At 49.0% G+C, this 19,866-nt stretch overlaps 1 protein-coding gene across 5 annotated transcripts in view; it reads right to left on the bottom strand.

Annotated features, from left to right (window-relative positions):
• Positions 1-14,444: 14,444 nt before the first annotated feature.
• IWS1 (interacts with SUPT6H, CTD assembly factor 1) overlaps positions 14,445-19,866 on the bottom strand; it is a 38,514-nt gene continuing 33,092 nt past the window's right edge. For 4 of the 5 annotated variants that reach the window (XM_062180656.1, XM_062180581.1, XM_062180733.1 and 1 more), the window contains exons 13-14: positions 19,075-19,186; positions 14,445-14,801 (exon numbers count right to left, since the gene is read on the bottom strand). In XM_062180656.1, the coding sequence (XP_062036640.1) occupies positions 14,670-14,801; positions 19,075-19,186 (244 nt within the window). In that variant the 3' untranslated portion in view covers positions 14,445-14,669. Of the gene's footprint in view, positions 14,802-16,133; positions 18,561-19,074; positions 19,187-19,866 lie in introns of those variants that run through there. The other variant, XM_062180823.1, reaches the window with a different exon arrangement.

Here is a 19,866-nt window from a genome sequence, read left to right on the forward strand (position 1 = left end):
GGCCTCTACAGGCAGGAAGCCACCTGGGAGTTTTACAACACTTCCATTAAAAAAATAACAGATGAATCCCAGGGAAAGGGGGTGTTTTCATTGACAAGTCACAGGATAGTATTGGTGCCAAACAACACTCCAAACTGGCTGGAGGCATCACTGCAGAACCTCCAAACTGGATCCACTCGCCTAACGTGCAGAAAGCCAATCACTGACATCGAGATGCGGGAAGAAAGCAGGTATTTATTGCAAAGTGCAGAGCTGGGAGCCGGGCAGCCCGGGATCCCCGAGGAGTTAGGGGTGAAGGTTCTTATGGATTTAAGTTGGGGCTGAGAGGTGCGTGATCAGCTTGTGTCCAAATTGCTGGTTGGTCAGTGGCACTCGTGACTTTGCTCTGATTGGTCGGTGATGTCATGCTCTTTAGGGAATTTATGATGGCCAGGTGGGCTCCAGTTGGTCTAGGGGTTCCGTGCAGGAGGTAGCTGCCTTCTGGAATTCCCTTACATAGATCACCCCAGGACAACACTGGGGTGTTGTTTCTTATCTATGGGAAAAGCACAGCCTGCTTGAGTCTGATGATTAGAACCTTGTAGGGCCAGCTGTGCTGCTCCCTCAACCCAGCGAGCTCCTTTTGGTAAAAGCCAAGCACACACCCATTAGGCTAAGGGAGACAGATGAGAGGCTGGGTCCTGCCTTTACGATACAGAAGTTCAGTCCCAGACCCAAGGAACTCTACCACCTGCAGGCCCTGGAATTGGACCCTAGGCATCCTCCACCTTCTTCTGTCCTGACCCCTTCAAGCTGAGCCCAAGACTGATGGTCACGGTGACTGCATCTCTCCAGAGAAGGGATGGACAGACACAGGTCAAGTCGGCTGACGTCAGCGGAAGGTTCCAGTTCTCCAGCTCACAGCAGCCCTGTGCAGAGAGCGTCTGCCTCCTGAGGAACCGCCCACACAGCTTAGTGAGAAGGACAGAGGGGAAGCGGCCGGTTCCGTGAGGCCTGGAGAACCAGGGCGAGCTGGTGGGGGCTGGGGCAGGCAGACTCAGCCTCCTCACAGGCCAGGCAGGCATCCCTGGGGTCTGCCCTGTGATCACTGTAGCCTTCTTGGTGGGAAGATAGAAATCAGCTTGCTTGTGTGTGTGTGTGTGTGTGTGTATGAGAGAGAGCCCTAAGGAAAACTAGTCACTGCAGAAAGGAACATGCCAGCTTCCAGGAGCACACCTTTGTATTTCACACTACAAAGTCCTGCCCATATCTGGATGACTTTATGGGTGGTCCTAGCCTCTCCCTAAGGAAGGCACCCCACGAAAATCCTCTGCCTGGTGCTAAGTAGGAAACCCACCTTGAGTAATAAAACCTATTTCATTGTCATCTTGTTCCAACATCTGGATCATCTATAGGTCTGTGTCTATTGGCTTTTTATTCCCTTGACTGCTGCTTTCATTTTCCTGTTCATTTGCCTGTCTTGTAATTTTTACAGTATGCAGAAAATTGCTTATACAGGAACCATGGCAACTAAAGATGATATGATTTTCCTATGAGAAAATGTCTTCCCTTTCTTGTTCAATCAATAACTAAGCCAGGATGATGGACTGCAGCTTTTGTTACAATCAATCCTGTCTGGTTTCAAATGCTTGCTGGGAAGACACTCTCAGGCTGTAGACTGAGTACTGGTCTGGCTGTATTTTCTTTCTTTTTTTTTTTATTTTTGACAGGCAGAGTGGACAGTGAGAGAGAGAGAGACAGAGAAAAGGTCTTCCTTTTGCCGTTGGTTCATTCTCCAATGGCTGCCGTGGCTGGCGCGCTGCGGCCAGCGCACCACGCTGATCCGAAGCCAGGAGCCAGGTGCTTCTCCTGGTCTCCCATGGGGTGCAGGGTCCAAGCACTTGGGCCATCCTCCACTGCACTCCCTGGCCATAGCAGAGAGCTGGCCTGGAAGAGGGGCGACTGTGACAGAATCCGGCACCCCTACCGGGATTAGAACCCAGTGTGCCGGCGCCGCTAGGCGGAGGATTAGCCTGTTGAGCCACGGTGCCGGATTTTTTTTTTTAATGATTTATTTATTTATTTGAAAGAGGTATACAGAGAGAGAAGGAGAGGCAGAGAGAGAGAGAGACAGAAAAAGAGAGAGAGGTCTTTCCTCCACTGGTTCGCTCCCCAATTGGCCACAACAGCCGGAGCTGCACTGACCCAAAACCAGGAGCCAGGAGCTTCCTCTAGGTCTCACACGCAGGTGCAGGAGCCCAAGGACTTGGGCCATCTTCTACTGCTTTCCCAGGCCATAGCAGAGAGCTGGATCAGAAGTGGAGCAGGGCCAGCACCGTGACTCACTTGGTTAATCCTCCGCCTGCAGCGCCAGCATCCCATATGGGTGCCGGCTTCTAGTCCCAGTTGCTCCTCTTCCAGTCCAGCTCTCTGCTGTGGCCTGGGAGGGCAGTGGAGGATGGCCCGAGTGCTTGGGCCCCTGCACCTGCATGGGAGACCAGGAAGAAGCACCTGGCTCCTGGTTTTGGATCAGTGCAGTGCCGACCGTGGCGGCCATTTGGGGAGTGAACCATCTGAAGGAAAACCTTTCTCTCTGTTTCTCTCTCTCAGTCTATATCTCTACCTGTCAAATAGATTAAAGAAGAAGAAGAAGAAGTGGAGCAGCCAGGACTTGAACTGGTGTCCATATAGGATACCAGCACTGCAAGTGGTTGCTTTACCTGCTACGCCACAGCACTGGCCCATGGCTGTCTTTTCTATTCCAAGGATACAGGAGATTCATTCTTCCCTTTGGCAGTCTCTACTTATTTTTAAAGTCAGTAGCTAGTTAATTAATTTTAAAAGTGAAAATAGAAACAGAGAAACAAAAAGATCTGAAAATACAATAGCTGGGCCTGTGCCAGGCTGAAGCCAGGAGTCAGGAACTCACCTTGGGTGTCTCCCATGTGGCTGGCAGGGACCCAGCTACATGAATCATCACTGCTGCCTCCCAGGGTGCATGTTAGCAGGAAGCTATAATCAGAAGCAGAGTCGGGCATTCCTATATGGGATGTGGGCCTCTCCAGTGGCATAGTTGGCATAACTACTGTGCCAAATCCAGATTTTATTTATTCAAAAGGCAGAGAGAGAGAGAGAGTACTCCTATTTGCTGGTTTACTCTCTAAATGGCCACAGTGGTTGGGGTTGAGCCAGGCCAAAGCCAGGAACCAGGAACCCCAACCCGTTGTCTTCCATGTTGGTGGCAGTGGCCCGAGCATTTGGGCCATCTTCTGTTGCTTTCCTAGGTGCAATAGCAAGGAGCTGGATCAGAAGTGGAACAGCTGGGACTTGAACTTATGCAGCTGCTTAATCTACTGCTTGCAGCTGCTACCCCCAGGATGCATGGCGTGCCTGCCCCCTTTGTTATTGTAAAGTCTTTGGAGTCAGCAGTAAAGGACCCTGTTTCATTGATGGAATTAGTTGCTTGCACCTTTTACCCCCCTTTAGTTAACCTGAGTAGAGGTTTGTCAATTCTGTTAATCTTCTTAAGAATTAATTTTAGCCTTTTTTTCATTTTCTCTACTGATTTTCTGTTTTCAGTTTCCACGACTTTGCCTCCAATTTTTATGATTTCTTTTTTCCCCTTGCTTAATCTGGATTTGCTCTCTGTTTCCTGAAGTGAAAGCTTAGATGATTGATTTTAGATCTTTCTATGTGTATCTAGTCCTTTAAATTTCCTGCCAATACTGCTTCAGCTAAATCCCAGAAATTTTGATCAGCTGTGTGGTCATTTTCACTTAGCTGAAAATAGTCAAAATTTCTTGAGACCTTTTTCTGTACCGTGTGCTATTTCTAAGTGTGTTGTTTAATCTCCAAATATTTTGTTGCTTTTTTTTCCCCCAGCGATTGGTTATTTATTTCCAGTTTAATTTCACTGTGGTCTAAGCGCATACTCTGATGTCTATGCTTTTAAAGTTGTTGAGGTGTGCTTTCTGGCCCAGAATGTGGTTGCCCTTGGTGAAAGCTTCATGGGAGCCTAAGAACAGACATGTGTCACTGAATGAAATATTACAGACGTCAATTAGATGCAGGTGACTGACAGCGCTGTTTTTCTGCAGGTGGATTTGGGAATTATTGATAGAGGTTCTTCAATGTATCGAAGTCTTTATGTATCATGTGAATTTGTCTATTTCTCCTTGCGGTTCTATCTGTCTGGCCTTGTGTTTTGACACTGAATTGTCAGGTGCACGTACTCTTTTTTTTTTTTTTTTTTTTTGACAGAGTTAGACAATGAGAGAGAGAGACAGAGAGAAAGGTCTTCCTTCTGTTGGTTCACCCCTCAATTGCCGCCACGGCCGGCGTGTTGCACCGATCCGAAGCCAGGAGCCAGGTGCCTCTCCTGGTCTCCCATGCAGGTGCAGGGCCCAAGCACTTGGGCCATCCTCCACTGCCTTCCCGGGCCACAGCAGAGAGCTGGACTGGAAAAGGAGCAACCGGGACAGAATCCGGCGCCCCAACCGGGACTAGAACCTGGGGTGCTGGCGCCGCAGGCGGAGGATTAACCAAGTGAGCCGCGGCACCGGCCCAGGTGCACGTACATAGCCTTGCTATGCTATCTTTGAGAAACGACCCTGTATCATTATATAATGCCTCTCTTTTTCTTCACAATTATTCTTGCTCTGAAGCCTAACCTGCCAAAAATTAATGCAGCTACTCCAGATTTCTCTATTAGTGTTAGCACCATCTATATATCTCCATCGTTTTACTTTTTATCTATTTCTTTATATTTAAAGTAGATTTCTGTTTTCTATTCATTGTCTTTGTCCTTTGTTTTTCCTTTTCACCCTTTTTCTGCCTTCTCTGGTTTTGAACATTTTATATGATTCATTCTCTTTTTAAAAATATATATTTAGGGCCGGCACTGTGGTGCAGCAGATTAACGCCCTGGCCTGAAGCTCCAGCATCCCATATGGGAGCCAATTCATGTCCTGGCTGTTCCACTTCTGATTCAGCTCTTTGCTATGGCCTGAGTAGAAGATGGCCCAAGTCCTTGGGCCCCTGCACCTGCGTGGGAGACCCAGAAGAAGCTCCTGGCTCCTGGCTTCCGATCAGCTCAGCTCTGGCCATTGTGGCCAACTGGGGAGTGAACCAGCAGATGGAAGACCTCTCTCTCTCTCCGCCTCTCCTTCTCTCTGTGTGTAACCTGACTTTCAAGTAAATAAATACATCTTTTAAAAAAATTTCAATTTCCAAGTGGTTGGTTTTAGTATATAAGCATATAGTTGAATTCAGATATAGATATTGTACCCTTTTTAATATTTTTCATGATTTTTTAAAAAGATTTTTATTTATTTATTTGAGATGTAGAGTTACAGACAGTGAGAGGGAGAGGCAGAGAGAAGAAACTCCCGGCTCCTGGTTTTGTGTCAGCAAAGCTCTGGCTGTTGTGGCCAATTGGGGAGGGAAGACTCCCTCTCCCTCTCCCTCTCCCTCTCCCTCTCCCTCTCCCTCTCCCTCTGTATGTGTAACTCTTTCAAATAAATAAATAAATACATCTTTAAAAAATAACAGGCTGCACCTGGGTTAATGATAAGATTGTAATTTGTCTATGTCCTCCATATGATTTAGGCCAATACCTGGATTCAAGTAGATTATAATTGAAATTGTTAAGATTGTAACTGGTATTGTTAAGATTATAATTGATATTAGTTTTGCATAGGTTTTAGGTCAGCTTGATCCCAGTAACCATGTATTCCTCCCAATCCTAGTAATTATGCATTCTCCCTTCCCTCCCTGAGGTTTTTTCCTTCCTAAACCCTGTCATTTTAAGCTTTAGGGTTGAGAGTTCTTTAGGGCATGAGCCCACTCTCTACCCTGGCAATAAAGGGCTGTAAATTGTATCAGCGTGTGGCGGGCCTCTGTTCGCACTCGCTCGGGTACACCATCATCTCACTGCACTGACTAGAAGCTCCAATCATCTAATTGTGTGAAACTGACAGGACTTCACCCTTAAACATTTAGTAGAATTCATTAGTAAAGATCTCTGTGTTCAGAGTTTTCTTTGTTGGAAGGTTTTCAGCTACAAAATCAATTTTCAAAAGATACAGGGTATTCAGGTTATCTACTTTTTTAAAAAAGATTTATTTTAATTTATTTGAAAGGCAGAGCCACAGAGAAGCAGAGGCAGAGAGAGCGAGAGCGAGAGAGAGAGAGGAGTCTCATCTGCTAGTTCACTCCCCAGCTGGCCACATGGCTGGAGCTGGGCTGATCTGAAGCCAGGAGACTGCAGCTTCCTCTGGGTCTCCCACGTGGGTGCCGGGGCTCAGTGGTTCGGGCCATCTTCTGTTGCTTTCCCAGGCACATCAGCAGGGAGCTGGATTGGAAGTGGAGCAGCCAAAACTCGAACCAGTGCCAATATGGATGCCAGCACTACAGGCAGCGGCTTTACCTGCTACGCCACAGCACTGGCCCCAAGGTTATCTACTTTTAAGTTGGCTTCGTAGTTTGTATTTTAGTAAGAATTTGTCTATGTTGTCAAGTTTATTGGTATAAAGTTCATAATATCACCTTTTAATATGTATAAAATAGTGGTGTTCCTTTCAAATATATTTTTTCAGATTTATTTCATTGCGGCCAGCATTGTGGTGCAGCAGGTTAAGCCACTGCCTGTGATACCAGAATCCCATATGAGTGCAGGTTGGAGACCCAGCTGCTGCATTTCTGATCCAGCTCCCTGCTAATGTGCCTGGGAAAGCAGCAAAACATGGTCCAAGTACTTGGACCCCTGCCACCTATATGGGAGACCCCGATGGAGTTCTTGGCTCCTGGCTTTAAATTTTAAAAATAAATAAAAGTTTTTAAAAGGTGCCTTTTGTTTATTTGAAAGGCATAGTGACAGAGAGAGGGAGGGAGGGAGGGAGGGTGGGAGGGGGAGGGGAGGGAGAGAGGGAGAGAGAGATTTTCTATCTGCTGGTTCATTCCCCAAATGGGCACAATGGCCAGGCTTGTGTCAGGCTGAAGCCGGGAACCTGGAACTCCATCTTGGAACTCTATGCTTGGGCCATCTTCTGCTGCTTGCCCAGGCACATTAGCAGGGAGCTGGGTCAGAAACGGAGCAGCTGGGTCTTGAACAGGCACTCCTATGGGATGCTGGCGTCGCAGGCGGCAGCTTAACAGGCTGTGCCACAGCACCAGCCCCCATTCTTGATAGAGTTCATGTGTCTCAGGGCCAGCACCGTGGCTCACTTGGTTAATCCTCCGCCTGTGGCGCCAGCATCCCATATGGGTGCCAAGTTCTAGTCCCAGTTGCTCCTCTTCCAGGCCAGCTCTCTGCTGTGGCCCAGGAGAGCAGTGGAGGATGGCCCAAGTGCTTGGGCCCCTGCACCCACATGGGAGACCAGGAGGAAACACCTGGCTCCTGGCTTCAGATTGGAGCAGCTCCGGCCGTGGCGGCCATTTGGGGAGTGAACCATCTGAAGGAAGACCTTTCTCTCTGTCTCTCTCTCTCTCTCTCTCACTGACTAACTCTGCCTGTCAAATTTAAAAAAAAAAAAAAAAATTTTTTTTTTTTTTTAAAGTTCATGTGTCTCTCTGCTCCGGGATCAGGCTGTGCTAGAGAAAAGAGGCAGACAGCTCCTGCGTATATTGGCTGTGTATTTACTCCTTCAGAGCAAGCCGGGATTTGTCCTCTCAAAAGCCACTGGTGCCAAACCCAGATTTACACATCCAGGTGTTTGTTTGAAACATCGCCCAGGCGTATTTGCAGCCCTGGAGAGCCTGTGGGCTTTGCATATCCCGAGAAACTGGCCCCAGTATCTGCCAGCCACAGACAAGACAAACCTGGCAGCATGAAAAGACCCTCCGGCACCCGACCTTCCAAAACCTGGTCCAGACACACGGCATTGTGCTGCCGAGCCCCGTGATCTAGACACTGGGGCCCCCTCTGCAAGCTCCTCCTCCCTGGGAGGCCCTGGCCCTTCTCCCCTTCTGTGTTGCGGCTCTGAGTGGCCTCAGGCTGGGGAGCTCTTGCCCACCTATGGCGTCCTGTCCAGGTGTTGCCTGCCTGCAGCGTATCGTGTGCCGCCGCTGTTCCTTGGTCAGCCTTGAACTCACAAGTGGTAATGAGGAAAAGACAAAGACGGTTATGACATCGATAACGCGATCCACCTGATTCGTGGGACAAGCAGTTGGCAAACTGATCCTGGACAGCCTTCGCGGCTGGGGCTCGGCGTGGGCAACACTTCTGCCCCCGTGTGGCGCAGGCGGCTCCCTGCAGCCTGGAGCACGGGACACGCGGCGCTTAGCTGTGGCCGCTTCTCACCTTCGCAGGGGAGACTCATGCGCGCCCAGCGGGGCACACCGGGGAAGGAATAAGACTGACGCCCTCTAGAGGACAAGGCCGCACAGCACCGCCATGCCGGTCACGACCAGGATGATTCTCCAGGGCTTTGCTGGGGACCACTGCAAAGGCTCAGAAACAGAAGACAAGAGGGACAGAGCGAGAAGGAGGGACCAGCTCCAGCTTGCAGGAGGAAACGTGTCCTCTCTTTGGCCCCGAGATCTGTGTAGTTTATCTTAATCCAGGAATCAAGGGAAAGGAATCTGTGTGACTGCATAGAATGCATGTGGCAGGGGGGTGAGCTCCCTGCAATCCAAGAGCTGGCGGCCACAGCATGGGGTGAGAAGACCGCATCCCTGCAAAAGGAGCTGACACAATTAGTGGGGGAGGTGGCCATGACCCCCAGAGGAGGCTTTGGACCCTGGAACACAGACACTTTGTGGACTTTTGTGGCATGGGGGATGCCCACCCCCACGGAAGGTGTCATAAAGGCCAGGACAGCCAGATAAGGAAAATGCTAGCCATGGTCCAAGGTCTACTGGACCATGAGACGGTGAGGGCCACAGATCAGATGCCACATGATGGTCTGGCCAGCTCTGAGAAGGCAAAAATGAGTCCTGTCCCCACCCACCTGCTTCTCAGGGGAGCTCCTGACAAAGTCCTCTAGACTGACAAACTTCCAGGGGCCCGAGCTGCCCTGGATGTATGGGAAAGTGTGACAAAGGAACTCAGAGACAAGCACTGCTTCTACCACGGGAAGGTTCCAGAACCATGAGACAGACTGGGCCCCCACCTGTGGGAAGAGCGAGGTCCCAGGGAGATGCAGCCACTTGGAGGGCTGCTGGCCACACACCTGACCCTTGTTCATTGTCCGCCTTATGTACTCACTTGTGAGAGTTCACTTAGCACCTGCTGGGAGTGGGCGCCGAGTGGCACAAAAATTCCCAGGACAGCTGAATCAGAGAAAGGACTCACCCAGAGAAAGAGAAATGATCATGCAAAGTACAGAAATTCACTCAGTTCAGCGCTACTGAAAGCTTCCTGTTAATGCTCACAGAAAAGACCATCATCTTACCTTCAAGGAGCGCACAGCCCAAGGGGAACAGACTCATGGGAACACCTATGGTGTCTGTGCAGTTAAAAAAAATTTCCCCTGGGAGGTTGGTGTTGTGGCCAGGTAGGTAAAGTTGCCCCTGCAATGCTTTATCAGTGTGTCAGTTTGAGTCCCGGCTGCTCCACTTCTGATCCAGCTCCCTGCTAATGCATCTGGGAAAGCAGTGGAAGATGGCCCAAGTCCTTGGGGCCCTGCACCTGCGAGGGAGACCCAGAAGAAGCTCCTGGCACCTGGCTTTGGGCCGGCCCAACTCAGACCATTGCTGCCATTTGGGGAGTGAACATTGGGAAGTGAATTGAAGATTTTCTCTCTCTCTCTCTCTCTCTCTCTCCTCTACCTTTCAAATGAATAAATCTTTTTAATGGACCGGCATTGTGGCACACTAGGTTAATCCTCCGCCTGTGGTGCCGGCATCCCTTATGGGCACCGGTTCTAGACCTGGCTCCTCCTCTTCCAATCCAGCTCTCTGCTATGGCCTGGGAAAGCAGTAGAAGATGGCCCAAGTCCTTGGGCCCTTGCACCCTTAGGGGAGACCCGGAAGAAGCTCCTGGCTCCTGGCTTCCAATCAGTTCATCTCTGGCCATTGCAGCCATTTGGGGAGTGAACCAGCGGACAGAAGATCTTTCTCTTTCTCTCCCTCTCACTGCCTGTAATTCTACCTCTCAAATAAATAAACATTTTTTAAAAATTGGAACATATATACAGTGGGATACTACTCAGCCACAAAAAGGATGAAATCTTGCCATTTGCAGCAACATGAATGGAACTGAAAGGCACTATGTTAAGTGAAGCAAGCCAGGCGTGATCTCATTCATACATGGAGACAAAATAGGGGCTCCCATGGAAGTTACAAGTATGATGGCGTGCACCAGAGACCGGCAGGGTGAGGGTCAAGGAATGGATAGTAAGGGTCGGTTAGTGGCTGCACGGAGCTTCTTCCGGGTCTCCCACGTGGGTGCAGGGGCCCAACGACTTGAGCCTTCTTCTCCTGCTTTCCAAGGCCTTAGCAGAGAGCTGGATGGGAAGAGGGGCAGCCGGGACTAGAACCGGAGCCCATACAGGATGCCGGGATGCTGGTGCTTCAGGTGGGGGGTTAACCTACTGTACCATGGCGCCGGCCCCCAGGGAGGTGGTGTTTGAAAAGGATGATCACCTAGCCGCCTGCTGGCGTGGGTGCATCCACTGCCCACTGATGACTCACTGAGCTCTGTGCCAGGACAGCGGCTTGATCCACATCCTGAGGGCTTCCAATTTTTATTCCAAGTGTGATGGCATTGACCAGTGACAGCGACACCTGGGAGAAAAGACGCAAGCATCCAGTTCAGATGATACAGGCTTGACAACTTGAGGCTCCACACAAATCCCCTACACATATATTTAAGTTCTAATATGTCATCCAGAGAATAGCACAATTTAATGAGAGCTTTGGAGGCAGAGAGAACGCACTAGAGATCCTGGGACTGCTTGCTCTTCACTTGGGTGGTAATTCACCTTAAGCCCATTTTTCTGACTTAGCAAATGGAATGGCAACTACTTCTTATAAAGCTTAAATAGGGTAATGTGAACAAAGGTCATGGAATACACTCAGTGGGCACAAAGCCAGTTCTACTTCCGCTCCCTTTCAGTAGAGAACTGTACAGGATATCCACTGTAATGCCATCTGTGCCATAGGACTGACTCCCAAGTTTTTCTTTTTTTTTTTTTAAGATTTATTTATTTGAAAGTTAGAGTTACACAGGGAGACAGAGAGAGAGAGAGAGAGAGAGAGAGAGAGAGTCTTCCATCCGCTGGTTCACTCCCGCAATTGGCTTCAATGGCTGGAACTGTGCAGATCCGAAGCCAGAAGCAAGGAGCTTCTTCTGGGTCTCCCACGCCGGTGCAGGGGCCCAAGGGCTTGGGCCATCTTCTGCTGCTTTCCCGAGGCCATAGCAGAGAGCTGGATTGGAAGTGGAGCAGCCAGGACACTAATTGGTGCCCATATAGGATGCTGGTACTGCAGATGGTGGCTTTACCTGCTACGCCACAGTGCCAGTCCCCAAGACTTTCAATAAGAACGCTGGTTGATGTAAGATCAATTTCTGGGGCCGGCGTTGTGGCGGTAGCCTTCAATGCCAGCACCCACATGAGCACTGGTTCAAGTCCCAGCTGCTCCACCTACGCACCATCTCCCTGCTAATGCACCTGGGAATGCAATGGATGGCCCAAGTCCATGGGCCCCTAAAACCATGTGGGAGACCAGGATGAAGCTCCTGAATCCTGGCTTCAGCCTGGCCTGGCCCTGGCCGTTGTGGCCATTTGGGGACTGAACGAACGGATAGAAGCGCGCTCTCTCTCGCTCTCGCTCTTGCTCTCACTCTCTGTACCTCTACCTTTCAAATAAATTTAAAAAAAAAATCTTTAAAAGATGATTATTGGCCGGTGCCGTGGCTCACTTGGCTAATCCTCCGCCTGCAGCGCTGGCATCCCAGGTTCTAGTCCCGGTTGCTCCTCTTCCATTCCAGCTCTCTGCTGTGGCCTGGGAAAGCAGTGGAGGATGGCCCAAGTGCTTGGGCCCTTCATCCGCATGGGAGACCGGGAGGAAGTATCCGGCTCCTGGCTTCGGATCAGCGCAGCACACCAGCCGTTAACAGCCACTTGGGGGGTGAACCAATGGAAGGAAGACTTTTCTAACTCTGCCTGTCCAAAAAAAAAAAAAGATTATTATTTATTTGAAAGGTAGAGTTACAGAGAGAGAGGGACTGGAAGTGGAGCAGCCAGGACTCGAACCGGCGCCCATATTGGATGGTGGTGATGCAGGCAGAGGCTGTTCTTGCTGTGCCACGGCACCCCGCCCCCCCCCATCTTTAAATGAAGATAATGCCATCTCACAGAATCAGCTGTGATCGACATCAAATGTGAAGCTGGTTCAGCTCAACAAGCTGACTGGAGACAGATGGCACAGGTGCCTGCTCCTTGGAGCTCATTGTCTCCGGCCCCAGGCCCTTCTTTCTCCCTGATTGGCTCTCCAGAGACCAGCTTGGATTAGCTTCACAGGACTCCATCCTCTGCTGCTTTCTCAGGCCATTAGCAGGGAGTTCGATCAGAAGTGGAGCAGCAGGGACTCGAACTGCTGCTCATATGGGGTGCTGGTGCCAAAGGCAGAGGCTTAAGCTATTATGTCACAGCACTGCACCCACCCACCCCAGTGCATTTTTAATGCCATCATAAAACATTCACCAGCTGTTATTATTATTATTATTATTATTATTTTTTTGGACAGGCAGAGTGGACAGTGAGAGAGAGAAAGGTTTTCCTTTACCGTTGGTTCATCCTCCAATGGCCGCTGTGGCCGGCGCACTGCAGCCAGCACACCGCGCTGATCCTAAGCCAGGAGCCAGGTCCTTCTGGTCTCCCATGGGGTGCAGGGTCCAAGCACTTGGGCCATCCTCCACTGCCTTCCCACGCCACAGCAGAGAGCTGGACTGCAAGAGGGGCAACTGGGACAGAATCCGGCGCCCCGACTGGGACTAGAACCCGGTGTTCCGGTGTCGCAAGGTGGAGGATTAGCCTACTGAGCCGTGGCGCCAGCCTCACCAGCCGTTCTTACAGCCTGGCTGCCTCTTCTCTCTCCCTGAGGGACAGGTGGCTGTCCCTGTGCAGGTGCAGACACACCTTGCACCCTGCACCCCCCTCTCTGCACTCTGTGGCAGTTCTACCAGAGATGAGCCTTTGGGCCTGCAGCCCAGGCTTTTGCAAGGGTTCTTCCTTGGGAGCACAGACCCAGACAACCTGCTTCTCACGAGAGAGGCGTTCTTATCACTGCTCCCTCAGACTCTAATTCAAATAACACTCTGAAGGAGTCTTCTGGCAAATTATTTTGCAAATTATCACCTCCAAGTTTTGCTGAAGTCTTTTGCAAACTGAGCCTGCTTCAAACAAGGCATAGATGAAACCCTGGGACATACTCCACCATCTTCGAAAGCTGATGAACAGGTGAAGTGCATTTCTGTCACTGAGCACTCAAGACCCTGACTCCACGGAGGGTACGCTTGGTGGTCCTACCTCTTGTATTCCTGACATCTCTGCAATCAGCTCACACAGGTAGTGTACACACATCACTGCACACTCCACTCCACCTGTCCCACAGTCTCCACGGACAATTGGATGGAGCTGACGTTGGAGGACTCCCGGAGAAGAACACAGGAACAGAGGCAAAATGGAGCCTTGTGCAACCACTTCTGCCCATCAGAGGGTCTCAGTACGCAGTTAGGCAGGGGAAAGTTGGTTCAGAATCAGTGGTTACTCAAAGCCCTTCAAAAACTGTATGGTATTTGACCAGTACAGGGGTCTCCCTCTGCCCAGGAAGGTCTTCCTTCAATTGGTTCACTCCCCAAATGGCCTACAACACTCTTAACAAAATCCTTGCAGGTTAAGAAGGTAACACAATGATCAACACTGTGGCATAGCAGGGAAAGCCGCCACCTGCAGTGCCGGCATCCCATATGGGCACCGGTTCTAGTCCCGGCTGTTCCACTTCCGATCCAGCTCTCTGCTACGGCCTGGGAAAGCAGTAGAGATGGCCCGAGTCCTTAGGCTCCTGCACCTGCATGGGAGACCCAGAAGAAGCTCCTGGCTCCTGGTTTCGGGTCAGTGCAGCTCCGGTCGTTGCAGCCAATTGGGGAGTGAACCAGCGGATGGAAGACCTCTCTTTCTCTCTGCTTCCCCCTGTCTCCCTGTGTAACTCTGACTTTCAAATAAATCTTCGGGGGAAAAAAAGCCTCTTTAACTGGTTTTTAACTACACAGCAGGTGTTTTGACTAAAGCTCTGTGCCAGCTTGAGTTGACAAAGACACTCCCAGTACTCAGGAACCCCTGAGGTTTCAGCTGTTCCTTGTCAGGAGCCAGGGATAAAAACCAGACAAATTCCTCACTACACAGCTTGGACAGGACCCAAGTTTGAGAACTGACAAAGCACTGCAATATCTGAAGATTTTTTCATTCTTACCCCAACCCACTGAGACAGCATATTCTTAAGATAATAAAGACACAGCCCCCCAAAACCAGAATGAAACTTTATTGTGTAAAGTTTATAGAAGTATGACTAATCTTCCTCTGTACAAAGTACACAACAGTTTTAAATACAACGGAGGGAAACAAGTCCTACGACAACATTTGATACACACTAATTGTTTACAGACACACTAAAAAATGTTTAAAAGATCATCTTTCTCCCAGAGTCCACTGCGCATTTCTTAGGGAGTGGGAGCAGCCCAGGCAAGGTCACAAGGGCATCTTATTGCCTTCGATGCTGATTTTCACTGCATGCGCGGAGCGGCTTTTCTTCCTGATATCCGTGAACTTCCTCATCTGCTTGTCCAGCCGGCTGATACCTTTCTTGGAGGTCGCCTGAAACTAAGAGTTGGGGAAAATTAAAGAGCAAATTATTCAAATACATAAATCTACTTACGTCTTACACCTTCTTTTCTCTCAAAGTTGGCAGCACAAGAGTTCCTGGCTCTAGAATAACCAAGACATGCTTTGGTGACCTCAGCAACTGAGTGCACACAGCAGTGTTAGAAACACCTCCTAACCTCTCTCAACCAAGATGTGTTTTGTTGTCGTCTGTGCCTTGTTTTAATTTTGCTGCAGTCCATGGCAATCTCCCAGGTGAGGGAGAGGGGGCAACACTGATAGGACCACCCCAACCCCATCGTTCATACTCCATGTCCACCGTGTACTTTTCCCCCTCAAGGACCAAATGTGAGGCTGACCGCCTGCCATACACGATCAAGCATTGGGCTCTTCCAAAGCAAAGGGAAGTCAGCTGAGAAAAAGCGTGGATGAGGAGGCCTGCCCTAACTACTGAGGCTCTAGAGTAGACTGGGGTGAACCCCTGCTCTGCCTCAGCAGGCTCCATCCCCTGCAAACCAAGCCGCGGGCCTGCACTCTCTTGAGAACTGCTGGGGGAAGTACTGACACCCAGACGTGAAGACAAGCAGGCGTGCCCGACAGCAGGATGAGCTCTATCATTACTACTCAGTCAGCGAGACTCACGCCAACTCAGTGTGCTTACCTGGCAAAAAAATACAAAGTCAGGTCTCGTCCCACTTGCCCTTTATGTCTAAAGGTTTGGTTGTGGACTACGTCTTGTAAAGACACTGTCTCCAAGAAAACGATCCTTTTCAGAAATACTGGAAAGGTCTGCCACTGCTGTCACAGGTCCGGATGAACTCTTCTTGCTGACTGTGGCGCTAACAGTTCAGTGTTTAAGAACGGTGAGTGGCTAATGAGATAGACTTTAAGCATTCTTCTCCCCAGGTGTTTACTGCCCAATCACTTCTGAAGCTTGGATCAAAGGAATGCTAAAGAGAGGCGCTGCTAGGAGATACTCAGTGCCCGCGCACTGGAGGTCCTTGAGTCTGGGAGGCTGCCCAGCGTGACCCCACCTGACTCAGTCTCATCTTGAGATGCAGTCAGTGGAGCACTTGGCTGGCAAAGCACTCCGTTACGTTCAGAACAAGAGCCAGGCTGCTCATCCAGCCTAGGTTTTCTAGGAACACGCCAGTTCTAATTCCAAGTGTTGTTCTCTATCAGTCAGCAATTGGCACTAGTCCTCTGGGTTAGCATACAAATTCACTGTCAGCTAAGCCATCATCAATCTATCTCTCAAATTTCTTTTTTTTTTTTTTTTTTTAAACCCTTGTGTCGAGGGCTGACTTTCAATAGATCGCAGCGAGGAAGCTGCTCTGCTACGTACGAAACCCCGACCCAGAAGCAGGTCGTCTACGAATGGTTTAGCGCCAGGTTCCCCACGAACGTGCGGTGCGTGACGGGCGAGAGGGCGGCCTATCTCTCAAATTTCTAAACAGCTGACTTCCTTTGAGATGATGGAAAAGGAAGATCATGCTAGAAGACTTTTCTGCTTTGGGTCTGACAACTACTCGACTCCCAGAAGCTCCACACACAACCTAGACTTCTCTAACAGGCTAAGTCCTGATCAGTCATCTGGTCTTAGCTGCAGGCACACACCCAGGCCAGTGCTAACTACTCCTAGTTAGTATCCGCGTGACCCATGGCTGAAGCATCTTAGCTGCCCCAAGCCTGAAAACACACAGAACCCAGCACCTAACGTGACAAATTCAGTGACCTCCCTCCTGACTCGTCAACTCCATATACCACCCTTCCTGGGGACACTGGAAGTGCTCACTGCACTACTGCATCAGAGAAAAATCAGAGGCGGCTGAAAAAGACTAGCAAGACGGGTTTGTTCTAAAAATTATGCTGTAAAAACTGTTTGAAAACACAATACTAAATCACTAAAAAAGATTTATTCAAATGAATTTTTATCATGTGAGTAAAAATCATCATATTGCTGAATTGTTTTAAATAGTAGTAATGTTTCTATATGCATCTAAAAAAGGACCAAAAGAATCCAAATGTTGATATTAAGTTGCTACAGGATTACACATAGCATTGATTTACTTAGGCTTTCCAGATTTTAAAAATATTAAAGAAAAACATGCATTGTTTTTTGCCACTTCAGGGTTACTTTAAAAGCACTCCATGGAATAAATGGACATACAAAAGCACAATGAAGTACACAGGTGTGTGATCACATACCATGGAGGAATGAATAACCAAATAGGTTTTCACTGCTGGGACCAGGAGTGACTTTTCTAGCATCATAGAAACTACGTTTGAAGCAAAATGGCAAATAGATTTAAAACCATGAGGTGCTTCGTGGGGAGGGTCCCTCTATAGTCCGCCTACCTCACCCATGTGGTTTCCAAAGTAAAAGGGGTGTTCAGAATGCTGAACAGGGACCCAGTGTCAAGTGGTTTAAGGATTACAGGTAGGAACAGGCCCCCAAAACAGGACTCATTTTCCTGAGAGAGCAGACGGAGGTCTGAATGCCAGCACTCCACTGTGTGGAAGGTCGGTAGCAGGGAAAGGTGCTCTCCATGGGCTTCTCTCTCTGCACCTGCAGCAGCAGCAGCAGCGGCAGCAGCAGCTCAGGCCTTCCCACCTGGCCCACCTACAGAGCGGGGAAGAGGCCAGCAGCACCAGCAGGTAGGCACTGCCCCCTGGAACACCAGGTGCACTTCACAGCAGACTGCTTTCTTGGCCTGACTTCAGCTCCCAATTCTCAAAAACAGAAGAGTTGAGGAAGAAAAAAAACTAGAAAAGGGTCAAAACTGAGAAAAGAGACAGTGAAAAAAGGAGAGATAGGTAAAAAAGAAAAAAAAAATTCAGGGTGAGAGGCTATGAAAAAGTGGCTAAAGGACATGGTATTGGGTACAGTAAGAAAACGGGAAGGAAATAAAAGATGAAGAAGTTACTGCCATTGAACTTGTCCTTATCACTCTATTTTCAATAGATGAAGGATGTTTTCTTGTGGTAGTAGCTTAATAGCAAACTTAACTGGCAGGAAGGTGAGTGCAGTCTGCAAATAATCAGCAAAGCAGGTGTCAGGAGGTGCAGCGAAGGCAGAAAGAAAACAGACACTCGCTGTGTACACTGTAGCAAAGGTGTCACCAGCAACTCCAAAGCAGGTCCGTGCGTCTGGGTTAGGAGCCCTCTAACATCTGTCTCAGGTCTGTCCATGTACTGGATGTGTACCCATCAAATTCATCTCTAACTCTTCAATATTCAGCATGAGGCTTTATGCAATAAGCCCTCAAATGCATGTTGCTAAGCCACTGATAGGAAAACAAGCCACGTCCTTCCACGAAGAACATACAGGTTTATATGCCTGTAATGCAACTGTGGGAGCCAACAAGTCTTTTCTCATAAAAATGGGTAACAGTTGGGAAGACCAAAATGTTCTTGGGGAAAGTAATGACCTTTCAGTCTCCAGGCACTGGTGAAGGAAGGGACCTCCATGACCACTTCTAAATATTCAAGGCACCTTTTAGGGTCAGTATCATTTCTGATTAAGAAAGCACATGCGTTTTCACTCTGCTGCCGACAACTCAAGCCCATGCACGCAGAGAGCTTGCTGCCTTCGGGATACCTCTCGGACACACTCTGCGAGGGCCGGGCCTACAGGGGCATCCTGTTGCCTTCAATGCTGAACTTGACAGCACGGTGCACTTTGCTGAGCCGTTTCTGTTCTGCGAATCGCCTCTTATGCTTCTCCAATCGGCTTAGGCCCTTTTTAAGAATACCAGGCTAGAAAGAGTAGTTTGATTGGAGAATAAGGAAAGATTACTAAGAAACACGGATGATCACGAGTGGTGTTTATAACGACAGAGGAAGTGTCTATTCTATTTCAAAACAGAATTGCTTAAACGGTTGAGAAAAAACAGGGTAGATCTGTGCAAACAGGTAGGCTCTGTTTATCACAGTTTTAAAACTAAACAAAGAAACCGCATCAGAATATTCTAGGTTTCAAGACCCTAAGATAAACTTCCTGGCTTGATCATGTTTCTTTCAGTCCAAAGAAAACTTCATCAGCAATAAACTGTCAGCTTGGGTAAAGCTTTCTGTTCCTCTGACTGCTTGATTTGTGATTTGGACAAATTAAAGAGGTGAAAACAATTCTCTCAGACTGTTTCAGATCTATCTCAGATAGACCTCAGAAGCTACAAGGAGCATCAAACCTGAAGCAAAAAACAAACAAAAAACCCCAAACCACCAGTAGTCCGCATCTGAGATCCGCTTGTCTGCTCCACTGCTTGCTTACCCGGGACGACTCCATTTCCACATTCCACTTGGGCCTCACAACATAGTCCTTGTTCGAGGGCATTGGGACTCTCGCACGGGCACAGAATCCAGGATCTCCAGGTCTAAGAGCCCTGAGAACAGGAAAAGGGAAAGCACGCTGCAAACTCAGTCAGCAAAGGCAGGGGCCCATAGGTAGCCCACATTCTGGTTGCCAGGCCCATCCCATTCAGCTGCAGTGTTCAAAATCGCTGCCCTCCCAAGGTCACCCAAACCCCCTTCCAGCCGTCTCTCTTGAGCATCTCATCACACCCAGTACTGGACGAATTCCTCACTTCCGCCCAAAGCCGGCTCCCTCCGCACTGGCACAATCCCTTTTCACCTCTCCTCAGCCTCTGTCTCACTGCTTTCCAAAGCAGGCCCCTCCAGCAAGACCCAGAATCCTAATTTCTCTGATCTAGTGGAGGCCACTTGTGAGGGTAAAAATCAGGTAGACCCCCAACACCCGTAGTATGCCCATAAAGTAGTTTATTTGGTTTTGTAGACACAACTCACATACAATAAGTTTTGTCTATTTCCTTTTGTATAAAATTTTGGTGATAATCACGGTATCACACACAGTTGAAGGAAATACGGAGTGAGACCCACTGTCTCTCCCAACAGCAACAAGTCCCAAGACTACAGTACAGTATCACAACCCAGCGACCTTATTCACACTTGTCCAGTTTTCCTTGTACTCACATGTGTATGTGTACCTAGTTCTATGCAAACCTCAGAGCAACCATACTAGACTCAAAGAAGATCACCATCTTCC

The sequence above is a fragment of the Lepus europaeus genome, chromosome 1 (genome assembly GCF_033115175.1).
Source record: "Lepus europaeus isolate LE1 chromosome 1, mLepTim1.pri, whole genome shotgun sequence".
Classification (NCBI taxonomy): domain Eukaryota; kingdom Metazoa; phylum Chordata; class Mammalia; order Lagomorpha; family Leporidae; genus Lepus; species Lepus europaeus.